Below are 25,525 nucleotides of genomic sequence, written 5' to 3'. Positions count from 1 at the left end.
TCTAACAAACTAAAAATCTACAACTTTAGGATCCTTATTGTTTTGGCAGAATCCGTGAGAGACTTCAAAAGGCCATTCTTTTTAAACATTCATCAAATGAAGAAGAGCTAGCTTTACATATCTCAGCTTGGTATGAAAAACCATAATCCCTTTGAAAGCATGGATCTTTCAAGAACCTGATCGTATCACAGCAATTATCTAACTTTCCATTTAAAAAAAAAAAAATTACCACCAAAAGTATTGCAAGAGCAATTCGTCGTAAAAAGAAAGAAAATGAACCAGGAAAACTAGCTGTTCTCAGAAAAGACTGAGCTGTCAGTTATGTTTTTCTTCATTTTAACACATTTTTTTAATGGGAATGATCACGTGGGACCCCAGTATCTCATCCACAAATATTTTTTCCAATTTAATAAATGTTCTCATTACAGTCTGAGGCCAACACCCTAAAGTTAATTTGGGCTGAATAATGTCATCTAAAACAAAATAGCTTCTTTCTGAATGACAGGTCATACCCATGCTCTCTTCCAAAACACCAACTTATTTCAGTTTCATTTACTCAACACTGAAGTATATTTTGCAATAAGAGTGTGAATGTATGGAATTACTTCTTAACTTCTGGATAACTGTAATGTGATAACAAAAAAATCAATCAATAAAACAATAATAAAAAATCAATTTAAAAAATCATCAAACTCTCCCTTCACCATTTAGTACTTCTTCAGCTAAACACATAGAAGTCAAACAGCACATATCATGATTTTTTCACTAACATCTAACTCAAGTTTTCATTTCTTTTGTATGCCAGTGAGTGGCCTAACGAATGATGATGTGGAACTTCAAATGGAAATTTTGCAATATGAGAACACTTCTGTACATAGCCAAGTCTGTCCTAACCAAGGAAAAAGATTCTAAAGACAAATGAGATGACAATGTAAGGTGAAATAAAATAAGAGAGTTACAGCAACACCTAACTGCAACTGTTCTTATAATCATCATTTCATAGGATACTAAAAAATAATTAAGAAGGCTCCATTAAAAAAAAAGCCAAAAAGCAGTGGAACAAGGAATCAAAAAATAACAAGAGTTACTCTGGAAATTAATAGAAATTACCACAAGTCCTTTTAATAAAAATTAGAAATTACAAAGATGAAGGAGAAGTTGCCATAATATAAAGCATTGTGATACCTTAAACAAAAAAAATACTTCCATATATATACAAAATATTTAATAAGAGTTTAACATACATTTAAAATATTTTTCTAACTGCTTGTTACATTTTTCAAATACAGACACAACATTTACAAACATACATAAGTATGATGAAAAGCCCAGACCTTACAAACGTTTCTGAAACAAATGAAAAATTCTTTGTTGATTTCAGCAAGGGCTTCCCCTCCTTTCCAGATCTGATTTCAGCAGGTATTTAAACAAGAGTAGTAGGTATTAAAACAAGAGCAACTTCAATCGTTAGTCTCGATCATTATTATCACACTATAATGTAGGTGGGAAGGAACCTTTGGAGGTCATCCCGTCCAACCTCCTGCTCATACCAGGGACAACATTTTGCACAACGGGCACTTTATCATCTCTCAACTGTACTGACAGGTATAATGTGTAGAAAACCACAGTTGAATAAAGATGAAAAGAACAGAGCACTTCAGTAGCTTTAATAGTACTGCGTACAGTTTTGATGAACATTTGAAAACGTACACAAAAATTCCTATGCACCAGATACCCAGCTGCTGCTAGCAGTTATCTACATTAGCAAGACAACATAGATCATCTGATCATATGCAGCTCATACCAACATCACTTCATTTTTTGTGAATTATAAATCATTGCACCAATGGTTCTTAAATGTTCAAAGACAATTTAACATTCCTATTACTCGTGGTATATGGTGTACCTTTCATGACCAAAACATCTTTGTCTTAACAATTTTGATGAGATTTCTCTTTAATGTGCCTAGAAAAAATGCCGCATCTTCAAGATTACTTTATTCTTTAATTCTCAGAGTCAAAAGGCAGACCTCCTGGATTACGTTACTTTTGACACCTGGGTGATACCTGATTACTCTGGGTCATTTTGCACAATTCAGTCGCTCTGGTAGTAATACTACCCAGTGTTGAGGCCTCCCTTCCAATAGTGGTTTCACCACTTATGTTTGTCTATCTCAAATTATCTACTACAACTGTTACTTACAATCTCAGGGATATTATAAACCTTGATTAACCCATGTTTTCAAAGAACGTGGAGGATCTTTGTAAAAATTGAAAACCAAACGTACTGCACTAGTAACTATAACCATGTCGTATAAAATGGTCACTTCCAGAGTGGCAGAATGAGGAGATTGTCACTAATGCCATTTCTGTCATTATTACTGTTGTCATTAGTTGTACTAACTAATTTGCATTAATTTATGTCAAAATGGTACTCTTGGGTTCAAACATCTACACAACTAAAAGCAATTTTTTAAAACTCCTACCTGAGATGACAAGAGATTGCAGTCAATGTGCAGTCCTTTCCCCGTCTTATACCTCTGAAGTAAACCAGCCATAATTGCTCCATATGTATACAACCCAGTAGCAAGATCTGTCATGGCTACTCCTGGTCTAACTGGCTCACCATCCTAAAGAAAAAAAAGAAAACACTTCAAAACAAGACAAACAAAACAACAAAAAAAGAAAACAAGCAGAGGCAAAACATTATTTTTTGTTATAGCGCATTCTGAAGACTCATCTGAAGAAATGTTTATGTTTCTGCGTTGCAAACTGCAAGAAATAAGGGTATCTTTGAGTGAACTGAAGTACAAAAACTAGATATTGTGGCAGTACCTACACAATGCTGTAACTCCACAATGCTGCAGACTGCAAATTATGAATGATTTATTATGCTATTTTTGTGCCCTAAATGCTTCAACTTACCAATGCTTAAAGGAAAGAGATACTGTTAGGGACAAGAGAATCCAGTGAAAACTGAATTTCATGATGTCTAGAAGCCAAAGATCTAAAGGATTTCCACAGTTTGCTAAACGGGGTGCATGTCTGTTTGAAAGGCAGAACCATATTGCTTTGCTCTTCTCACTCTCTTTTTCTCCCTTCTCTCCTGGCCCTGCCTCAGCCAAATCTCAGTTTTGTATTTTCCAACACACGCACTGCAGGCTTCAAGTAGGAAAACAAAACCAACTTTGTTTTCTTTATACATGTACACATTACACATGTAAATACATGCAAATTCTTGGCCATCCGACTAATGATCACTGAAAAGTTGTTGGGTCAAATACCCTTTTCAGTATGACATCCCTTTTTCTGGCATCAAGGGAAGAATCTTCATTTTAGATCATGTGTTTTAGGACTTTCCTTATCATTAGCATTAAATACGGCCCCTCTGCAATCAATGCCAAAATGAAATTCTAATTTCGGTCAAGGTAGGCTTTTACTATAGGAACTTAAAGGTGCTTCCACTGAGATGTTCTCCCATTTCCTACTTTGGAAAGTCTGAGGTCAGATGCTCAGATTCTGTCAGCAATTGCTTGCCCTGGAAGTACAGTCCACAAACAGCAGCGCAAAGCTAATGAGACTGTTTCAGAGTTTCAGCACGTAAGTCAGTCTACCATAAGCCAACTTAAAATCAGGATAATTGATAAACAATAACTGTTTGTCAAAGTTCCCATAAATGCCTTTAAGATAATCCATCATAAATTCAACAAAATTGAATTGACAGAATTACTTTAATTAGTCATGTCTAAACTGCTAAGTGCAGTCATATTTTAAGATTGCAAGCAGATTATGTTTACCGATAATTATTTTTAAGTGTCTTGGTTTCACGTAAAAAATTTAAAATTGATTTTCACCATTTTTTTTTCTTTTGCACTCCAACAAGATTTATCTAAGTCTGATACTGAGTCATATAAACGTCAAAAATTGTTTTTAAAAAAATATTATCATATTGCATTATCAATTGCAGTAAAAGGTCAGTTCTGGGATAAAAAAGAAATAGTACAATATTTTCTATGTAAGATGGAAAAGGCTGATATTTTATTGATATCATAAATGTGACTAAACAAAATTATAAAATCTGTATTAAATATGGCTGTTATTTTTTTAAATCTCAGTTACTGTTATTTAAACTGAAGTAAGGATAACTCTGTGGCTATCTATAGCCTAGATATTAAAGATAATGTATAAACTACACATCCTTAAGTTAACAGTGCTTTAGGAAGTACTTCTGTTTTGAAGAAACTCTTACTTCTTCCTTCTCCACGCTCTATGATAAGCTACTCCAGCTTCCCAATAGAAAGGACAACTCAAAGGTGCCATCCATTTATCACTCCCTTTATACCCAACTGTGAGGAAAAACAGAAAAGGAAGTTCTTTATTTTTATACGCACAGACCCACTGAGAAAACTAATTAGCATGAGAAGTTTTTGGCTCCTCAGAGATATCGCTGAGAAATACAAATGAAAAACAATAATGTTTCCCCTATATTGTCTGCTGCGAGTTCTCAGTTTGTTGAATTGTTCTTTCTTCATTACAGCTAAGATGCTGGGATAAGTAGAAAAAAAAAAAAAAAAAAAAAAACAAAAAAAAAACCTTAAGATTTTGCAAAGAGATGTGCAGCAACATTCTTATTTTGAAAACACTTCCCACTGTTTTCAAAGGGTCATTAATTTCAGCCTTGATGAAGAAAAACTACACTTTGATCATACAAAAATCAGAATTCTTTCAATAGATTGCTACATACGAATTTGCCTTCTCAAGCCTTGATTCCAGCACCTTCCTCATCAAATACTTAAACTACCTAATGTTTTAAAGCAAACACTTCCTTTGCCTCAGTTATTCTAAAAATACTTTCACAATTTCCCCTTACTGGAACACTCCTACAAACTACTAGCACTATACTGCTATGTTATTTTTAATACATTTGCTTTACTTCATCCTAACACTTCACAACCTATAATTCTACAGCAGTCCACACAATTTCTACTCCTCCTTGGTCTTTCTACCAAGATCCATGTGTAGCTGCCATTTTTCACCCTTTAATCAGATGCTAATGTCCACCTGTGCCATAAACCAGCCTTTCTGTGGCAAGGTGCATCGCTGTAAGTAGTGTGAAATGGATTTATTCTGCTTTATATGAAGGATAAAGCTACACACAGAGAAATACCTGCCTTTGGATGGAGCTTCTCATAGCACAGGTGTGTAGCTAAAGTTATACTACTTCCCTGAGCAAAGTAAAGATCTATACAGTAGCTTTTATTCAAGCGAATTATGTTAAAAGTAACAACCACCACCACCACCCCTGCCAGCCAAAAGTAGTATTACTGCTCTGGTAGGAGGACAAAATGTAGTCCTACTCAGGGAGAAAGAGCTTTAAGCAAACAAAGCTGCCATGCTGGGTTGAACCCTAGTTAGGGGCAGCACCGGGACATGCCCTTTTTCTCATTTGAAAAGATGAAGATTCACTCCAGTACAGCAGATGCTTTCTTCCATCGCTGTACTTTGCTATTGCTCAATCTTACCACCAGTTTACATTTTTATTTCTAATTTTTGCTGTTTACTAAATTCCTTATGATTTGTCAACACATTCTGGCCCAGAGATAGCCACAACACATTTCGGAAGCTTCCTTTTCTGAGTCTTGGGTTTTTTTGCCTTCTGACATAATTTCTCTTCACAAACTTACATCAGTAATATAAAAATGATCCATTAAAAATGGAAATTGTTTTGAAATGACACGCTTAATAAAAATATTCTAAGTCCAGTAGTTTTTACAGATGGGAAATAGCTGCTGAAGCTAATATGAACCAGCAATGGCTATATTTTTCAACAGCTCTGAGCTATACACCATGTGTACTCTTTTGTTGCAGTTTGTTTGGTTTTAAGCTGAAGAATGGCCCCTCTGGTATTGTAGATCCCAATCATGTCTTGCTGTCTCATGTTCAGTAAAATAAAAATGTTTCTTCAGCAAGAAAGAACGCACCACCATAAAGATACTCTGAACAGTGAAAATAGCCTGTAATAATCCACTTGGAGATGGAAGGGGATTTGTATGCAAATTGCTTTTTATTTAATTAATTTCAAGTTATTGCCTTAATGAGACAAAAATTTTCATCCAAGGGGTATTCATCTGGCACTGATGTATCTATTAAGTAAAAGTTTTCTGTTCATCAAAAATGAATGTGGTGTTTAACCAGGAAATATCTATAAATTATGTCGTCCAGGACAATAAAAGTGTCATCAGTGTAAACTTTGTCCTTTTTAGCATATTTTAATTTATGTAAAGAAAAACTGAATGTGGCCTGAAGCAACTACTTTCATTCAAAATGGGTTTGTGGTACGGATTTACACAAAACAGATTCCCTACTACTGCTTGCAAATTTTCATAAACACACTGGAATTTCAAATTTCACAGGTGTCATGCATTTCTCATACAGAGGTAATCAAGTACACGTGCAAAAGCTTGAACTCCATGCAGGTTTCTGCACATGGTTTAAAGATAACATTCTACTGCACGTTGAGTGTGTGTGGTTTTGTACAGTCAGCAAAAGCAACACTAGAACAAATGCGGTTGTTTGTGCCTGTAACTCTGCAATGCCTCAGAAGTTACAGCTTGATTTCAAGGTTCAGCACTTTGCTCAGAAGCATTTCAAAGAAATCAGCATTAAGTCATTTCAGTAACAACATTTCCTAGCAAAAGAAGAAAGCAAGCTATTCAGAAATCCTTCATGTAGGAATCTTCTCTCAGATCTTAGAAATCAGATGTATAAAGCATATGATCTTTTTTCCCTTTCAAGAGGTTTCTACTGTGTTCCAAATGTGGTATTATTGCATATCCTTGGTGCATTCCTCATTTGTATTATACTGACTTTATGTCCTTAATAAAAAGATAACTTGTATTAAACACCCACATTTTAGTCAGAAACTTCTATCTCTTCCACTGTGATCTCTTTACTGCCGCAAAAATTATAGTGTTACACGAAATATAAAGTATCGAAGAAAATGAATGTTATTACATATGGAGCAGACTCAATGAAGGTTTAAGCTTTGCTCAAAATCCTGTGCTGCTAATATATTGATTTCATGGCTTAATCATAAGACTTTACTGACTGGAGGCATGGCCTCAGTATGCAATAGTTACTGTTCTACAACAGTAAACTGCTTTGTGAGGCATTAAAACAGTAGCCAGATGGTTGGAACAAACTAAAATTCACCACATGGAATTTCTCTAAGCTAAAATGGAATATATATTGCTGTTAGTTGTATCCATTTTTAAAATGTCAGATAGAGGACACAGTTTTAGTATCCTATTATTAAAATGCTTTGTGAGTGTCATGGTTTAAAACCAGCCAGCAACTAAGCACCACACAGCCTTCTGAGCTGTAAATATTTATTAACATACCTCAAAACTAAGCACCTCAGTGATGTATGTAGATGTTTTGTTGTTGCTGCTCGAATTCATTATAATTTGTCTACTGCATCAGCTGATACCTCTAAAACCATCCTTTCAAGCACATTCAATGGCTTGTTTACTTGAAGGGCACTTTCCACAGAGCACTGTTATACTGATGTTATGCTGATTGTCTATAGCTACCACAATGCAATACAAAACCATCACCATCTAACTTTTAAAAAAAAAAATAAGACTGGCATTTTCACTTTAAGAAAAAAAAAAATCATACTCCAGTTTACTAGGGTACGCTTCAGATTATCATCTTACTTTTAGTATATTAATTACATGTTATCTGGTCAACAAATAATTCAAGGTTTAGTGAAGAAAAACAGCATAAAAAAAGTAAGATTCTTTTGTCATCTTTGGCCACTTTTCTGCACGATGACTGAAACGAGGTTTTCTACTTTTTTAGAGGTAGTTTTGTGGAATTTTAAGCACAACTCAGTCACATGAACATAAATGTAGAATGTGAAAGATTTTGCTATTAATAATACATGGTTATTTCAAAGTAACTTCCAAACAAGCACACAATATGATTTTAAAGGCACTTGAGTAAATTTTCACTAAAACAACAAAAGGCACATTTGCTTCTTTGGAGTCACTGACCACTTATGTCTTTGAAACAAAACTGACTCTATACATCAGAAAATGCTTTTGAGAAAGTGATGAAATAATACATGACCAACTTCAAATAAAGAAAAATAAGAAGCAAGTTTAAACATGTTTACTTTAATTATGGAAGAGAATGACTAAGTTTGAATGAATTGTAAAAAGTCCCCAGTGAATAGATGGAACTGTTACTAACAATGATTAAATGATTCCTATGAATATATTGCCTCAAGTCCTGGTGAGGTGATGCGAACATCTGGAACTCCAGTGTAGATCTTAACAAAATCTTTTAATAAAATCCATCTTCATAATGGGCACTGAGGACTGTTATACTCAAAATAAAATTTACATGCAGTTATTCAATATAACACTTGTATTTTCTGCCATTCATATATAATTGAAAACCTTTACAAGAGTCCTGTTTTTTTTCAATTTTTCAACATACTTCCCTTTATTCATGTGTTATTAACAACACTTGTCCCTTTCTAACAGTTTATACTCCCACTTAATTTTGTTTGGTGCATTTTGAGGTGTGCGTGAAGTTTCTGGCATTTTACTGAAAGTATTAACCTTCACTCTACACACACCAGGGTCAAAATGTAAAAATTACCCAGACTACAGTTACTGTGATCTGTCACTGGCCAGTGTGTATGTGCACTATATATTTGACGGGAAGTACCTGGAAGGACTGCACTCAACTTCTCCCTGTCTTCTCGTGTTCCAAGATGGGACATACTATGAGTGTGTAACATTAACATGGCAGCAATTGCCAGACGTTCTTAGGACACTAGGCATGAGATGTTTCAGCTTCCTCAATCAAACAATGCTTGATTTTTTTTTCTTTCTTTTTTTTTTTTTAATTTTTAAATAGAAAGGAGGTCTCTGGTAACAATAATTGCCACGAGCACAGACTTCTGATGTTTGCCATTGTTCTCAGCAGAAAACAAGTCTATTGGCAGAATATCAATCCTACAGTAGAGTTACGTCCAGATCATGCATGGTTAGCTTTCAACAACCTACTCAAACATGAATATCTGACACTAAGTACAGAAACTTGACAAACTCCTTGTTTATGTAGGGCATGCAACTGTCATACTCTAAAGATCTGCACTACTGCTTACAGAGTATCAGGAGCACCACCACAGACTATCTAGCATTTATGATGCATAGAACAGACTTGTAACATTATCTCACTTGAGAAGTGACATTTGGAGACCACATTCCCTGCATCTGTAGGTGGTTCAAGACAGCTTAAGTAAACCGCCTATTTGACCAACATTTTTCTGAGGTGAAGACACACATTCTGTGTATCCCTGGAATCCAGATACTAAACTACCTCAGTAATGCTTCCAGCACTACTGCAACTACCAAAGATTTTGGATATCAGTGGGAATAGCGGCACATAAAGCTTTTCCAGAACCACTAACGGCATCTCTCTGCTGGATGACTGAAAAGACAGTTTGTCAGAGTAATATGGATGGCTTCACAGTTCCCTCTTTTAAAGAGGGAATATCGATATCAAAGCATGGGTAAAACTTCCCATATATATGTCTGATTCCATCACTCAGGTGTCAACAGTGTCCACTGCAGTTCCTGAAGTGACTACAAGTGGCCATTAGCCGGTTAGAATACAGTGTCAATTTATTCACCAGAGATTTAGGATACCATTTTTCTTCCATTTTCTGTTTCTCAGGCACTGGCTTTGCAAGCCTGGAGTGAGATACCCATAGGACTAAGCACTATCATTTTCTTATATTCCCAGAGATAAGACCTCCTGTTGGACTCAGGAGGGCATGCATAACAGATGTGTTAGCATAGGGCATCAAGTTTTAGTATATAGCATAAAGATTCTATTCAATTTATAAGTTGAGCACCATACCTCATGCCCTGTGATATGCATGAGACCAGAAACAGCAGCTGCAATGGAGTCATATCCACCTCTCTGAACCATTGGACCAGTCTGACCATAACCTAAAATAGAAAGAGAACAATTAGTAATTCAATCAAAGACAAGTACGTCATAAACACGTATTACTATTTTAGTACAAAAAGGAACCAACTAGTATTTTTCATCAGCTTTTGTTCACAAGTTGTCTAGATTGTACAACCAATGAATGCTGTTGTATCCTATTCATTCCTGCACATTTTTAAGAGCAAATAGTTGAATTTATCCTGTGAGGGTTGATGATATGTTTGATCTTAATTCTACACAGATTCCTGGACGTGCTATGTTTTATTCACTTTGGATATAATTCCTTTTTTTAATTTGATGGGTCAGTTGAGGTGGGATTCAGATGTCATTTCAGAGGCTCTTTGGTATCTCTACATGCCTCTGCTGTCCAACAGGGCCCGTGTTGCCTGTGCGATATCTCCACTCTGCCATAAAGATGTATTGAATACCACGAACAATACTAAAATCCTGACACTACGGTTTAGACACATGCATTGTTCCTCCCTTACTTTTCTGACTTGATTCCACATCAAAACAGAGCTACCTTCAAAATAAAACACTGCTTACAAAAGTCTGGCCCTTGAGCAAGTTCACACAGTTTGTTTACAAAGAGCAACAATGAAATGCAAAATACAAAAAACTTTTATGGAACTACATACAGTTTTGTTCAGCTACAGAATTAATTCAGAATTAACAGCTGTAGCCAGAAGGATGTTCTCTTGCTTTCCTCTGCTTTAACACATCATGTCCTCCTAACAACAACCACAGAATTTTCCAGTGAGGAGGTCATGAAGGATCAGCTGAAGAGGTTACAAATCCACATATCAACCCTATTTCCCTGGCAGGGATTACTGCCTCTCAGTCACAGTATAACCCAACGATTTAGTGTTGAAATTGGAGGCAGTTAATGTACTGGGCCTGTACAATGTAATGACATTAAGTGGTCAAAAAGCCAAGTCTGGTTTTCTTTTATGGAACCAGTGACCACCAACACAGAGGGAAGAAGTCAACAGGGAAGGAGCAATATGTTTGATTGCTATTACTAGAACTAATAGAAACTGTCAGACCCATTAAGAATCAGATTTAAGAGTCTCTCCTCCCCAAAGATGTAACAAATTCAAAAGCTATTCTCCATCTTTCTTCTCCCTTTTCAGATTATCTCTAGGAGAAATCCCCTAATTATAGGAGCAAACAGTTAAGAGATATTTGTCACAGACAAGATGTCAGGTTTGGCTGGCACATTTAAGGCAATGTTTCTGTATTACTCTTAACTGTGTGGACAGTACTAAAATAAAAATATTTCAACATATACTGCAAGATAAAAATTCCTGAATCTCTTAAATTCCTTTCAATTATTCTCCCAAATAATCACCTTTATATACAGTCTGTTTGGTAGATGTTGACAGTCTAAACATCAGCTTTGTTAATTACAGCACACAGAAATCATTACTCACTGGGGTAATCTTTCTCAGTTCCTCCACTTGGACCAACGCTGTTATGCACAAAATTCATAAATGACTTCTGATGTACAGTGCAAGAGAATAATTATCACTCCAAACTGGAGTTAAAGCACTTCGTTACTCCAAGTAATATTAAGTAAATCATACCAAGCAAACAATATCCACTAGACATACCAATTTCCCCATCGTGCCACAAACTATCTTAATTACCTGATATTCTTCTGGAGACATCAGATCCACATTGCAAAGCTGAGGTGGAACTCAGCTTCTACACCCAGTGTTACAGGGAATATCAAAAGACTACAGCCAGCACATTGACTTTGTCAATGTAGCCGCATTCAAACATTTTGAAAGAAAGGTTTCAACAAGTTTCTTATGGTCAAATCCGTCTCTTATTGTCTTTGCTACTTAAAAGACAAGGAAAAAACCTACCAGTTTACCAGTTTTATTCAAAATCACGTCTCTGACAGCAGCTGACTGTGAGACCCTGAAGAGCAATTCATGACATTTCCTTTGCTATTTACACACTTAAGTTTACAGAAAATAACAGTGTTTCATTTTCAAACATAACAGGGCTAGCAAACAAAATATGGTGGATCCACCCAAAAATGCTCTGAAGGGCTTTAACTAAGCATATACTATTATCTCATTGGAATGAACTGTAGCATTAAAACCATTTAAATGTGTGGGGCCACTTCAAAAACAAAATCTTGCTCAATAAAAAAAAAAATACCCAAAACAACTTTAATTGAATAGTGAAAAGCATATTGAAGTAAGTGAGAAATTATGTACTGGCCTCAATTATTAAGAAAGAAAAGACATCTCAACACATCTGCTCACACAAATGTTTTCATAAACAGAAAACATCTGAAGATTAAGCATTTAGTATGTAGACAGAACAACTATAAAATGCTTTGCAATGCTCTTCTGGTAAGGACAAATAGCCATCCCTCTAACATTATATACAGGAAAGGTGACAGGCAACAAGTCGTGCATTTATTCTAGTCGTATTTTAGAAATAAAATTTATTAAGTCCTTTTCACACATTATAATAGCCTGGTTTAAAAATAAGTATTTGTATTTAATGCCTTTCTGATTAAAATTAGAGATTCTAAGGAGTGTTTAGTTAGTTTTCACAGGTCTCAATAGATTAAAAAGAAAAAAAATACATCATTCTGCTTTTGATCTCAATTCTGAACTGACAAAACTAGTGTGGGGACTAAATCTGTTGTCATTGGAAATGGTTTGTCCCAGGAACTACGGACATATAAAATGCCTGGAAGAAGAGGTAGCCATCTAACTCTAAGGGTTAAGTGACAAATAGATACTTCTAAAAATGAAAGATCTCATTATCCAGACAAAAATCAAAGGCTGAACTTAGGCTTATTCTAGTAAATGACACAAGTCAATGGACCGACCCAGTGCAGATCTTTTACAAATAACTAGGAACACAAATACAAAAAGTTTGAAAGAGAACACAAAATTACATTCAGAAAGTTTTCAGCCTGGTGCACAAGTCTCATCATAACTCTAATACATACACATATATACATGTGTGTACATATGTGTGTGTGTGTGTGTGTATATATATATAGATATAAATAGATAAAACAACTACTTAAAGATAGAAAAATGCCACCCAAAGTTTATGTTTGTCCAAATATCATGCGTTTTTTCACACTCAAATTCAGTATGCAAAAGCAATAAATTTGCAATTACACATGCTTAACCCTAAATACAGGTTCCTCTTTAATATAACGTAGCGAGTGGCTTATCATGTTTAGATACAACGGAAAACGCTTCAGGCTAAAAGGATAATCCCTACTTGAATACAGCAAGAATAGACTTTACTGCGACGGTCTCTGAAGATGAAACAAGGCAACTGATCGCACTCTTGCTCTGAACTGCCCTCTAGTGGAGTTTACCTCCTCAGGCTACGGGCAACATTTAAATAGTCTCTACCAGTAGAGAATTTATTTTAGGCCCTTAAATTCAGTGAATATATTTTTATTTGGGGCGATATATTTCAAACGAGAGACAAAAGAATTTAAAACTTAATTTAAGAAAACTGAGAATTTTCTAAGGCATTTCAGCTAGAGAGGGAGCTGCATAGATGTGCAATCTCTAGATTATCTTTAGATTTGTGTAAAATGAAATCTGGAAAGAACAAAAGAAAGTTGCTCTCCCCCTAAAACCCTATTCAGCTCCCAAAATCCCTATTCTAGACCTTGCACTGGGAAGGCATAATTTATTCTGATACCTGCCATATCCTCATGTACCTAGATCTCAAAATTGATGCAATATGAGCTGGTTTGCTCTACTGCAAAATGTTACACCAGTTTCACAATCAGACTGGTTACAAGATGCAACAACCCCTAGTCAGGTCTCCAAGTGCCTCCTAAAAACTGTCATTATCAAAGCACTATTTAATCTGCATAGCAAGCATCTGAAACCATCAGAAACACAAGCCCTAGCTGTCCACTAAAGGACTATTTGCTTATTCGGCATAGTCACTTACACCTAAATCTTCCTGTTCTTGTCCTGACCCTGCAGCCGAGTCCATCTTCTACATAAGAAAGTGTACTTTTATCTTTTTTACCTTTTTGTGAGCAAGAAAATCCATCTGGGTATGAGACAAGTATGAAAGAAGGAGTTACACTGGCTACTTTGTGTCAGCTTAAGGGTAACACAGGCCTTTACAGCAGGCATTTACAGAGTGAACACCACAGCTTTCCACCAGCAATCCTGCATCCTTATCTCAGATAAGAATAGAGAAAACGACCTTACAGGCTATATTGAGCATCCTCTGTTTTTCAGAACTTCCCAAGTGATTAAAGACAAATTTGCAGCTGGAATTTTTGAAAGAATATTCCGAACTAAGATCTCCACCATCTCTCTGTGTTAATCTGCAGCATATCATACAGCGTGTGAATATTCAAAATGGGGCATGCTTAATGTGACATAAAAAAGGATATACCTCTGCTTCCACATCTATTTGTTTCATATCTGGGGAAATAACAATTAAAGTTGCATAAAATAAGGCAGCTAATACAGTATAATGCAACTCACAGCTGCTCTAACAGAGCTTCCAGTTGTCTGATGTTAATCTTTGATACAGAGCAACAAGAGAAGACTCAATATGACTAAAAAATAGTTACGTGGCAAAACTGAAAGATAATCACGTCAAGATAAACAGTAAGTTATAATAGCACTAAGATCGCCATCACTAGCTGGAGGCATTACAGAAGTAACTTTATGCAAGACATTAATTGCAACTGATTGAAGATTCGTTTGGCAAAATGAATTGAAACAAATACATTTCCCATAAATATTGGCAATATACACCCATCCCAATTAAAACTAAGAGTGAGACTGCTGCTATTACACCAATTAAATTACATTGCTATTAATACATCACAACTCCTGACAAAGGGAAGGACTGAAAGTATTTCTTTCACCCAGATTTTTCTAGCTGGATCAGAGAGACCTAGTAAAATAAAAGAGTCTTCAATGGGAAATAAATCTTAGCTGCTTCTCTAGGGTTGGTGTGACATTCCTGCTCTGATGAAAGGGAGCCAATTAGTCTGAAATACAGAAGTCAGCTCTGACACAATGAAGCTAATCAATTCTGTGCTTAGTGTACAAGTGCCATGTGATGGCACTCAAGCTTTGGAACATACCACAGAAAAATGATAATATTTGCAGGCATCATGTGGGACAAAAGTTTGAGAAAAAATAACATGTCATAACAAACTACTGCTAGTTTATCCACTTTAAAATGGTCAATATATTTATCACATAAGAGAGACATACTTTGCTTTGGAAACCACCCTAAATGATTCTGTTCTGAGAGACAAAAATAAATATTATGAAGTGAGAAAGGTCAGGCTGAAGATTAGGAAAAATGTAATAACAGTAAAAGCTGTTAGACTGCACAAAAGTGTTATTAGTGAAGCTGCCAAATGCCAGATGCTCAAAAATGTCACACTAAATTTAAAAATGCTAGCAAAAACTGTTTCCAAAAAGAACTCTGTTAGAAAAACAGACTAATGTGTCTTTCCAGGTTTAGCTTTATAATACCATGTCAGCTACAACATAGCTTTATTTTATTTTTGCCAGATGACAGTGGGATTTTTAGCTACATTTATGGCAGACATTCTTCATAAATTTTAAGAAAGCAGGCAAACCAAATAAACAACTTTGTCCCAGACAAAGTTCCATGTGTCTGTAGATCCTATGCTATTCCAAGACGTGTACCGAACACACATTTGGACACCCCATTTCCTTGCTTAGGAGATACTGACGATATGATGACAGGATTCCTAACGTGTATAAAAACAATTCATTTCAGCTAGGAGCTGCCTGAAAGCATCTGGGATGAACAGACACCAATGTGTTGCAATATCACTTAAAGGACAACCACCCTAAAATCAATATTTTTATGTGGGTTACCTTAGATTCATTTGGGATTTTTACAAAGGTTTGCAAAAATTCTTCTTCGTTTCTCAGGTTGTTGTGTATTTGATTTGTATTTCATGAAATTTAACACCTCCCCCAAACTAGTAGGTCACAAACACAGTTTGCACCTCACATAAAACAACAGAGAAAGAAGTAAATCTTTAAAAGTTACAAAAGGCACAGGAACTGGAAGGCAGACAAAACAACTCGTGCGACACCTGAAGATGCTACCTTCATTTTTTTCAATACAGTTTGCTTTCAAGCTAATCATGGCCCTGTAATTAACTGCTACAGGGAAATCTGAATAAGATTTTCTGTGTCATAAAAAGAAAGGTCAGCATTTCTCATTATAACCTTTGTTCAAAATATCTGTATCACATGCTAGAGAAAACCAAAAGCCATAATTTCTGCACTTCTTCATGATTTGATAGCATGATAAAACTTTATAAAACCAAATATAAAACACATTGTACTAAAAGGAGAGGAAAAACCAACACGGAGACATGCTGTCAACACAGACCAATTCCCTGTAGCTCAATTCCCACATGACAAATGACATTATAAAGTCGGCCTGTATAGGATATTCCGAGCAAAACATAGAAAAATATGTTCGACATAGGCATTTCTACAAATAGGGACTAAACATTGTCACAAATTCAATCCAGATAGATGGCTATCCCTGCTGAATAACAAATTAATGAGAAACACCTTTTGACTTGTTCTATTGCCAAAAGAAAACATTCAATTAAAGACAGCTTACATCTTTACTTAATAAAGATTAATGAAACAAGCAGAAGAACACAAGCAATTCTCTGTGATGAGAAAAGCCAAAACCTAACAGACGCATTATATGAAACTTTGCAATGTCAGAGCTGCCAAATACGTTAGCAAAACGAGTAACGACTTTTGGAAAATGCTTGCCATGTGTTGGTCAGAAGGAAAGGAAGTATAACTTCCTGGGTAGGCAAGCTTACAGATCAGAACCGATATGAAAAAAAAAAAAAAAAAAAAAAAAAAAAAAAACCACCAACCTTATGTCAGCAGGCATAATATCTGACCAGCGATCTGATAAATACATCGCATTTCCCAGTTGATGGTTGTGAATGTGTACAATATATCAATTACTTTATTGCTTTTACACATGCTGATTTAGACATTCTAACCCCGTATTTTAAAACAAAATCAGGTGTTATAAATTGGAAGGCAAAGATTTTAAAAAATTATTGCATCAAATGCAAAACTATCTGCTGGGATTTAGCTACTGAAAGACTAGGAGGGGACAAACAACAGCCTCTGCCAGTTGTCCAACTCCATCCCATTTTCATGTGATCTGGGTACCCAGCCTCACACGACTCCTCTGAAAACACCAACCACACTTCTGGGACAAGGCCATAGAGCATTTCAAACAACGCAAGCCTGGTTTTCAACAGGCTTTTAATCAGGCCTGCAAACTTCTGGGCCATATTTTCCAGCTTTTCAACATGCCAAATATAAGTTACAAGAAAGCAGTTCTTCCCTCCATAACCTAAACTGCAATTACCTAAGAGATGCTACTACCACTCTCTTTTGCTAAGTCAGCTGAAGTTTAACTTGTCGCTCTCTGAATTTCAAGGCAAAAGCAGCAATGCAACCAATGGAGAGGCACTCTTCTACACAACCTCAGAAATTAAATGTGACACGGTGACCACTTTCTCAAAGAAAATTTTAATTAAAAACTTAAGCTTTTAGATGACACTCAGATTAAGTACTCTAACTTTTCTCCCCTGCCTTATAAGGAGGCTGAGAGATGCCCAAATTCCCCATGATTGTTTTGGGTTTATACAAATATTCCCAGCTACACACCCTTAAAGGTAACAACTCACTCCTTGTACCCTGCTTGGTACAGATACAGCTGATCTTATGATTCCAAATACTTACATTGTAGAAGCTAATTTCAAAAGTCAGTTATTCCTAACAGTGTAGCAGTGGCATTCCCCCAGAATCCATCCAGGTTGCAAAACTTGCACAGAAACTAGCTGAATACTGGGGTGAGCTGTCTGTACTAACCTCTGTGTGTCCTCACCTACTTTGCTAGAGCTCCTCTACCCAACCCGCCTCTGCCATGCTATTACTACCAAGGTAAGGGAGTGAATATTTGTGAGAAACACCTGGCTAATGCTGGGAACCATCAGCATGGAGTCAAGAGAAAGATACCAGATTTCAGCTCAACAGGTACTGCCAATCTTGCTATTTCTGCAGTGAAAAAATGTGTAAAACTAAGAGTACCTGCAAGGTGTATTTCTATGAATATTTATAATGCTATGGCCAAGCAGCAGTGTCAGGATAACCTCAGAGAAGTCTCAGCTCTGAGGCCACAGATACACAGTAGACTCCGATAAGGATGTGATTATCCTATGACAGAAATTTAAAGTAACTGCTTAATTACATAATTAATGAGAAATTAATGAGAAATCATCTGAATCAGAAAACACTCATGCTAAGTGAGTATGTTGTGTCATTTGTTGTGACTGTACATAGTTTTGTTGACAAATCTGCACAGCAACATCCAGTGAAGAAGCAGACCTTGACTAAGCACTCCACTACACCCACATGCATGTGCACACATGTGTCTTCACCGTGACCTCGAATTCTCCCTCAAAGATCAAATACACAGACCCTCATGGGGCTGAAGCTGGAAAAGAGTGTCAAATGAACTCAAAAATCAGTATGGATTTTTTTTTTTTTTAAACTTTCCAAACATTTCCTCCAAATTTCCAAAACAAATCTGTGAAGTTTAATTCCCAAAGAGGATTAAATAAGTTATACGGAATACAATACATACTTAAAATTCCAGGCTGCCCTTTCAAACCAATAACTTTACTGACATTTTTTTGAGCCTGGTTATAGTTCTCTTTGGTTTATACGCACAAAATATGTAAACAGCTCAACCCTACTCAGGTCAAAAAATGAGCACACACCTACCTCCTATCTCTGAAATCATGAACTCGAACATGAATTCCATTTGCAGTCCTGATATAACATAAATTTTCTATGCAACCTAATGAAGGTGTAAATCACAGCTTGAAGTTTAAACGAACTGTTCTTGCAGATCAGATGGAAGTGGAAAGTTGCAGTAACTTCCCAGTACATTAGAGACTAAATGAACATAAAGAAAAGTTGAAAGAGCCTTTTCTTGGAAATACATATGAAAGTGATCTTGAATATTCTTAACATAAACAGATTCCCCGATGATACAACGCATAGTTATATATAATAGTTGCTGACCATTTACAGGAATTTAATATGTGGAGTGGTAAAAAGTAAATGCATCTGGTTACTTGAAACAGCTGAATCTAATAACTGATTAATTCAATGTATTGCCTAACTTGAATATTTTTCTACTAACAGATTTTACCACTTGGCTCCTTAGGCAGGGTCATATGTGAAAAGAATCTTTGCCTAAAAAAAAAAAAAAAAAAAAAAAAAAAAAAAAAAGCTGTAGTGGACACAACTGATATTTCAAATACTTGGGGTTTTTCCCCTCTATAAAGATTTTCCTAACACAATTACCTCTAATCCAATTCTCTGACTCATATTTCATTGATGAGAAACACCTTCTAAATAAATAAATACAACACAAAATATAACAAGATACCAGCTGTTCAGCCTGAACAAACTTGATGGACAGAGTACTCGAACATCTTAAGGCATCACTTTGTGAAGGTTTTCAGAACTGTAATAAAGTTAACAGAATCAGAGCAATTTATAGCAGAGTATCTTTGCTTACAGACCACATATTTTGCTATACTTAGGATTTTCAGTTTGAATGTTAAAGAAGTTAGGATTCATTAGCAAATTCACTCCTGTATTTCTTGCAATCATGAGTTTAATTTGACAGAAATAAAATAAACTGACAAACAATCATATATCCCCTGATCAGGTACACGATATAAAATACCCCTTCTTACTGCAAAAAGAATATAGAGTTATACATGAATAAACACCTTGTAGGGGCAGTTCCATAAAATTATTTTGAAATATGTATTCTCTTAAAAGAGGTTACAAAATTTTGGCCTCCCATTCTCCTCTGGAAAAGGTGGTCAGGGTTCACTGCAAAACATGATCACAATGGCACAAGGTACCCCTGTCTTGACTCTGGAATATCCACAAGGTCTCTATTCCCAGACAAGAAAGTCATCCTATTATAAAATGTTTGTTAATGTTTAATAGGACCCTTTTTTGCTGAAATTTTAACGGTTACTTCTTGTCCCATGTATCACAGACTGATTATTCTCTTCTCTTTATAAGAACTTTTACTTATGGGAAGACTGTTACCCAGAAATCTATTCTCATTACACCCTTACTTTGCAGTAACATCTACAACTTCCAATGACAAAGTTTTCTCTACAAGACAACTTGCAGATCAGTGGGTTTCAGCCAACTCTGACATAAACACTGGAATACAGAATGCTTTTAATGTTCAAGTACATGGAAAAATGCCAGATACTGCCACCATTTTGGTTGCTTAAAGTGACAAAATACGGGCCATTTTTCAATAGTTTTTGTCTTCTACACCCAAAGCTGTTTTCTTTTTCTCCGTGAGCTTCTGACAACGTGTTTTATTTTATCACAGTATTTTAAAAACATAAGTAATGAAGACCATATGCTTACTGGGAAACATTTGCAGGTCAATACCAGCTACTTACAGTCTTCCTACCAATCTAACACCACCCACAGAAAATACTGTGAATGGGCACATAGAGACACAGGATCATTGCACCATTTTAATAAGTGATATTTATTTCTGTGGTGAAATATCAAAACCTTACCACTTTAAACAGTAAAACAAAAAAAACACCACCACCACCCCCCAAAAAAAAAAAAAAATAATCCTGCAATCTTCATATGAAGTCCATCAGGCAAGGAAAAAAGATTAATAAAACAACATAAAGCAGATAAGGCAGCTACAAGATAGGTGATTCCCTGAAAAATAATTCCTTTAGAAACCAGCAGATAAATCTTTAGTAATAATATATAAAACGTTTGGTGATCTTTTCTCGGGTCTTCTCTTTAGAATATTAGAACTCAAACGCAATAAATACTGCTTTACAAAAGCCTACTGCAAGACTTGTGAGGCTGCCTAAAATCTTCCAGCTTTATTTCTGTTAACTTAGCTAGGCACCAGTCCAAGTATAATAGCTACTGAAAAATAAACATTAAACCATCAGTAAGTGTCTCCACAATTGTACTGTGTTGCTATGCTGTTCATATCCAGGATTTCAGTGCCTAATCTGGTTTCATTCACTGTAAACTAACCCAGTGTCAAATCTTACGACTCACAGGCTCTCTGTCTGCTATGGTATTCTTCATTAGGAGAGAGTCCAAAATCCCAAAGTTTAAGATTTTATACAAAATACTGCTATTTAGATGAAAGAACAAGCAATGCGCATGAAGTCATAAGAAAAATATTGCTTCCATGCACAGCTGAAAGTTAGTACTAATTTTAAAGCAAGGAAGAATTATGACTTGTTCATTAAACTTCGTATATGCTGAACAATGAATAGGAACACAGTGTTTCAGAATAGCACTCATTTTCAACTGCTTCTTATTCCTAAACTCACAATATTTTGGATGTTCGGGCTATGTGACACTGAAAAAATAATAGTGGAAAAAACAGCAAAGCCCTCCTGCTAGGATGTTTAACGCCAGTGCAAAAGGCTAGCTCAATCACAGAATTTTTTTTTTTTCAAAAAAAGCACTTTAGCTGCTGCTGGTGTGCTGATGACAGAAGCATCACAAACTCAGCTGAAAAGCCCACCTTCCTGGAGGTGCACAGCAGATCTGAACCATGCAAGGATATCAATCCTACTAACAGAGAAGGGATCCCGTCAGCTCCCATCTGTTTCTCAGCAACCTTTCTTTCAACACACTTCCTTTCAGCTTCCACCCTTTTCATATTACTTTGGATTACTGATACATTTGGGAAGTTTGGGCTGTGTCAATGCCAGAGCCCTTTAGTACTCCAGAGGTACTGGCAAAGCTCTGCAAATATAGCTTTCCAGAACGAATTACACTTCATACTAGAATGTAAAACCATTTATGGAGACACATCTCTGAGCAGACCAATTTTACCAGCAAAAGAAAAGTTTTGTCAATATAATAACATATTTGCTAATGGCTTCTGCCAAAACAGCTAAACCAGTCAGTGTTCACACCTCTTCACATTCCTGAAGGGCACAGCTGTGCTGACAGAAGCCTGTTGTATAGAAAACAGCCTCATGCTCAGTTCCAAAAAGCTTGTCAACCAGCTGAATTTTACAGAGCCTCCTCTTTTGAATAGGTCTGTTTGGGATCCCAGTATGTTCATTTTGCAAGCAGCAGAGAAAAAAAACATTTAAACCCACCACAGCACATGAATTTGTCTTAAGTAGGAAAATTATCCTTGCATCTTGACAGAACATAATGACACTAGTCCTGTACAAGGAGGTATCTTTAAGGTTTGGTTTTATTCTGAAACACCTTTGAGATATTCATATTTCACAGAATCATCTAGGTTGGAAAAGACCTTGAAGATCCTCCAGTCCAACCATTAACCTCACATTGACAGTTCCCAACTCCACCAGATCCCTCAGCGCTGGGTCAACCTGACTCTTCAACTCCTCCAGGGATGGGGACTCCACCCCTGCCCTGGGCAGCCCATTCCAATGCCATTCGGTACAATTGAAAAACAAACTGTTCCACACTAGGCTTCCTCATGCTTAACTCCTCCTTATTTCACCACAGATGTTTTGCTCTTGATCTCAGTCCAGTCTTTTGAGTACTCGATTTTTATTCTCCAAAGACAACCATGAACTCCATTCACACTATCACACAGTAACTCTTTGAAAAGAGGAAAGACTCAAGTGGTCAGGCTCACTTTGGACACAAATGGTGGTCAGGGATGTGGGACAGCCAAGGCTGGAAATGTTAACTTGCTGTGCAAGGCACACAGTACTTTGCAGAAGCAAATTCAGCATTTCTGTATTTTGATTGCTAAGGGGGTGGAAAAGAGTTGCACTGCATTGCATCAGACGCCCTGGGTAATATATGAATACAATGAGGAATAACTAATTTCAGTCACTTGTAAACTGAATACATACTTTTTGTGTATAATACGAGTTACAAAGCATTGTTGCCATCATCACTAGAAGAACTTAGAAGACTCCAAAAGATAAGTCCCATTCTGCTTCTCCTCCAATCAAGAGCTACCAAGCTGAGTTGCTCTGCACCACACCTGTCATACCTTGCTGGTTCACATTTTACTCTCTGATGTTTTGGAAACTCAGGTTCTGCAAATGGGCTGTAAAGGTGTATTTAAGGGGATTTAGTCCTGCAATTGGTATTTGGGCAACAGTTCTATTGATTAACACTCTGGAGGGACCAAAAGCACCGCAAATCTGTCCTTGTGCTGTCTGAGCTGTGCTAATGGGTATAAAAGTTTAGCTGATGTCTGAAGAGCACAGAGTAGCACGGGAATACGAAAACAAATCCATTGGATAAGACTCAGGGCCCAGGTAGCTACGTATTCTGTGACCAGGAACGGAGAAAAAACAAATGCCAACAAGAACAGGATAAACCTATCTAACATTTTTCTTGAGTACTCTCCCAGCTTAAAACAGTTTGCAGCTGACAGTCTTCCTGAATAATTAGATATGGTTTTAAGTTTTTTACACACTTAACCTTTAGAGCATGATAGAATTGAGAGGTAAAGTTACATGACACTTCCCAAATCAACTGTTTAGGGGTAAGCCACACAGAAAACCTTTCTAAGTTTCAGGTACTTAGGCTAAGCAGACACTTCCAACTTACTTAATTACAACATAAATAAGAACAAACAGAAAAAAGAATGTCAGGAATTTGAACGACATTGAAATACTTTAACAAGCAATATCAAAAATTCATATCCAACTAATCAGGCTTCTAAAACATATAACCATTAAAAAGAAGTATTAACAGACATGTACAATAAAGTAGAAGTAATTCAAAGTAATCTCATTATTTGTCATCTGTTTGCAAGTCCGATTAACAGTGGAGTCACTGGTTCCCAGTCTTCCTCAGAATGGTTAGGATTATTTTTTTTTCAGTAAAAGTGAAAATTATCATAAAATAACCTAACTCTGTATTAAGAAAAAACACCAAATACATCACTAAACCCAGCGTGGGGGGGAAAAAAAAAAAAAAAAACACCAAAACACCAAATACATCACTAAACCCAGTGTGGGGAAAAAAAAAAACAAAAAAAAAAAAACAAAAAAAAAACACCTGAGTCTAACACACACATATAATGTTTTTCATTTGTGCCCAAAAAAAAGCAAAAGAGGCAAACACCTGTTTGCAGATGGATCACCTATGATACAAAACAGACAGCAGGAAAGATTTAGATCGTCATAAGCAGCAGAAATGAAGATCATGTTCCTTGTACAGCACCAGAAAGAACCTCCTGCCTGTGTAGCTGTCCTTCAGTAGGATAGTAATTGGCAACATGGGCTGGAAAAACAAATTAAAAGCTCCCACTGGCCCTCATCATTTATTTCTGAATAAATCAGTCAACTGATGGAAGGTTATATTTGCTTTATTTTATATATAAATAACATTTACAAAAATTAAATTGCATGTGGTTAGGATTGCAGTTCATACTCCACATACTAAGTATTTTGCTCTGGGAAGAAATGCTGGCCACAAAGTGCCAAAGCTAAGGCAGCAGACCGTTCTGGAATGGGTCTCATGACAAGCAAAAGGAGGTTTGGGGATTTTACAGGCAACTTTCTACAAGATAGAGTGAAGCAGAGGCACAATACTGTCTTAACATTTACTGCCAAAAGGAAAGCAAGTCCTTAAAACCCAACAGTCCCTTACCTACATAAGGGCAATTTTCAGAAGCCTCAGCTATAGTGCCATCTCCCTTTCAATCAATGGTATCTCTTTTCAAAGAGTCTCCTTCCTGAAGTTTTGCATTTACACAAATCATCTTTTGGTCCTAAAGAAGCACCGAGAGGACATCGACAGCACATACTCACATACTACACCACCACAAGTTACCCAACACGTTAGGCCACAAAAGCAGTGCAGCTGTAATACCCTAGGGCCAACTTACCATGCTGGTTTAGAAACAGCTCCATTTTTTTTCTCTACACAACACTATCAAGTGATGTAAATATTCTGACTGCCCTCAAAAATTCACTCCTGTAAAGGAAAGAAGCTACATACACAGCCCAAAGATGTTCACTCAGGGAATTTACCAGCAGAACTATGTACCATGTAAGACCACCACTGATACACCAATGTAGCACCATGGTGACTGATTGCTTTATTCTTAGAAACAAGAATTGTTCCTTCATTCACAGAAAGAAGTGATTTTTCTCTAAATTATAATTTAAGTAGTACATCACAGAAGTAGTATTTGGACATCTGCACTTCTGCCAATTTATTTCCTCACACAAGCAAATTCTTTGCCTTTTTACGTTCAAGTTTTCTGGTCTGATGGCTCAGCCAAAAGAATAAATTGACAAAACTTGGTTACTCAAATGACATATGACTAGAGGTTTTTCAGAGCGAGGCACAAATCTGTTTACATGTCTA

General features: G+C 36.3%; 1 protein-coding gene across 1 annotated transcript in view; it reads right to left on the bottom strand.

Annotated features, from left to right (window-relative positions):
- The window catches only part of SUGCT (succinyl-CoA:glutarate-CoA transferase), a 330,401-nt gene that overhangs the window by 281,162 nt on the left and 23,714 nt on the right, over window positions 1-25,525 (bottom strand). The window contains exons 6-7 of the mRNA XM_026843996.1: window positions 9,939-10,030; window positions 2,486-2,629 (exon numbers count right to left, since the gene is read on the bottom strand). Of these exons, the coding sequence (XP_026699797.1) occupies window positions 2,486-2,629; window positions 9,939-10,030 (236 nt within the window). The remainder of the gene's footprint in view (window positions 1-2,485; window positions 2,630-9,938; window positions 10,031-25,525) is intronic.

Source organism: Athene cunicularia, assembly GCF_003259725.1.
Source record: "Athene cunicularia isolate RWA chromosome 2 unlocalized genomic scaffold, athCun1 chr2_part2, whole genome shotgun sequence".
NCBI lineage: Eukaryota > Metazoa > Chordata > Aves > Strigiformes > Strigidae > Athene > Athene cunicularia.
Note: the sequence above shows the minus strand (reverse complement) of the source record. Positions and strands in the feature narration are given on the sequence as shown.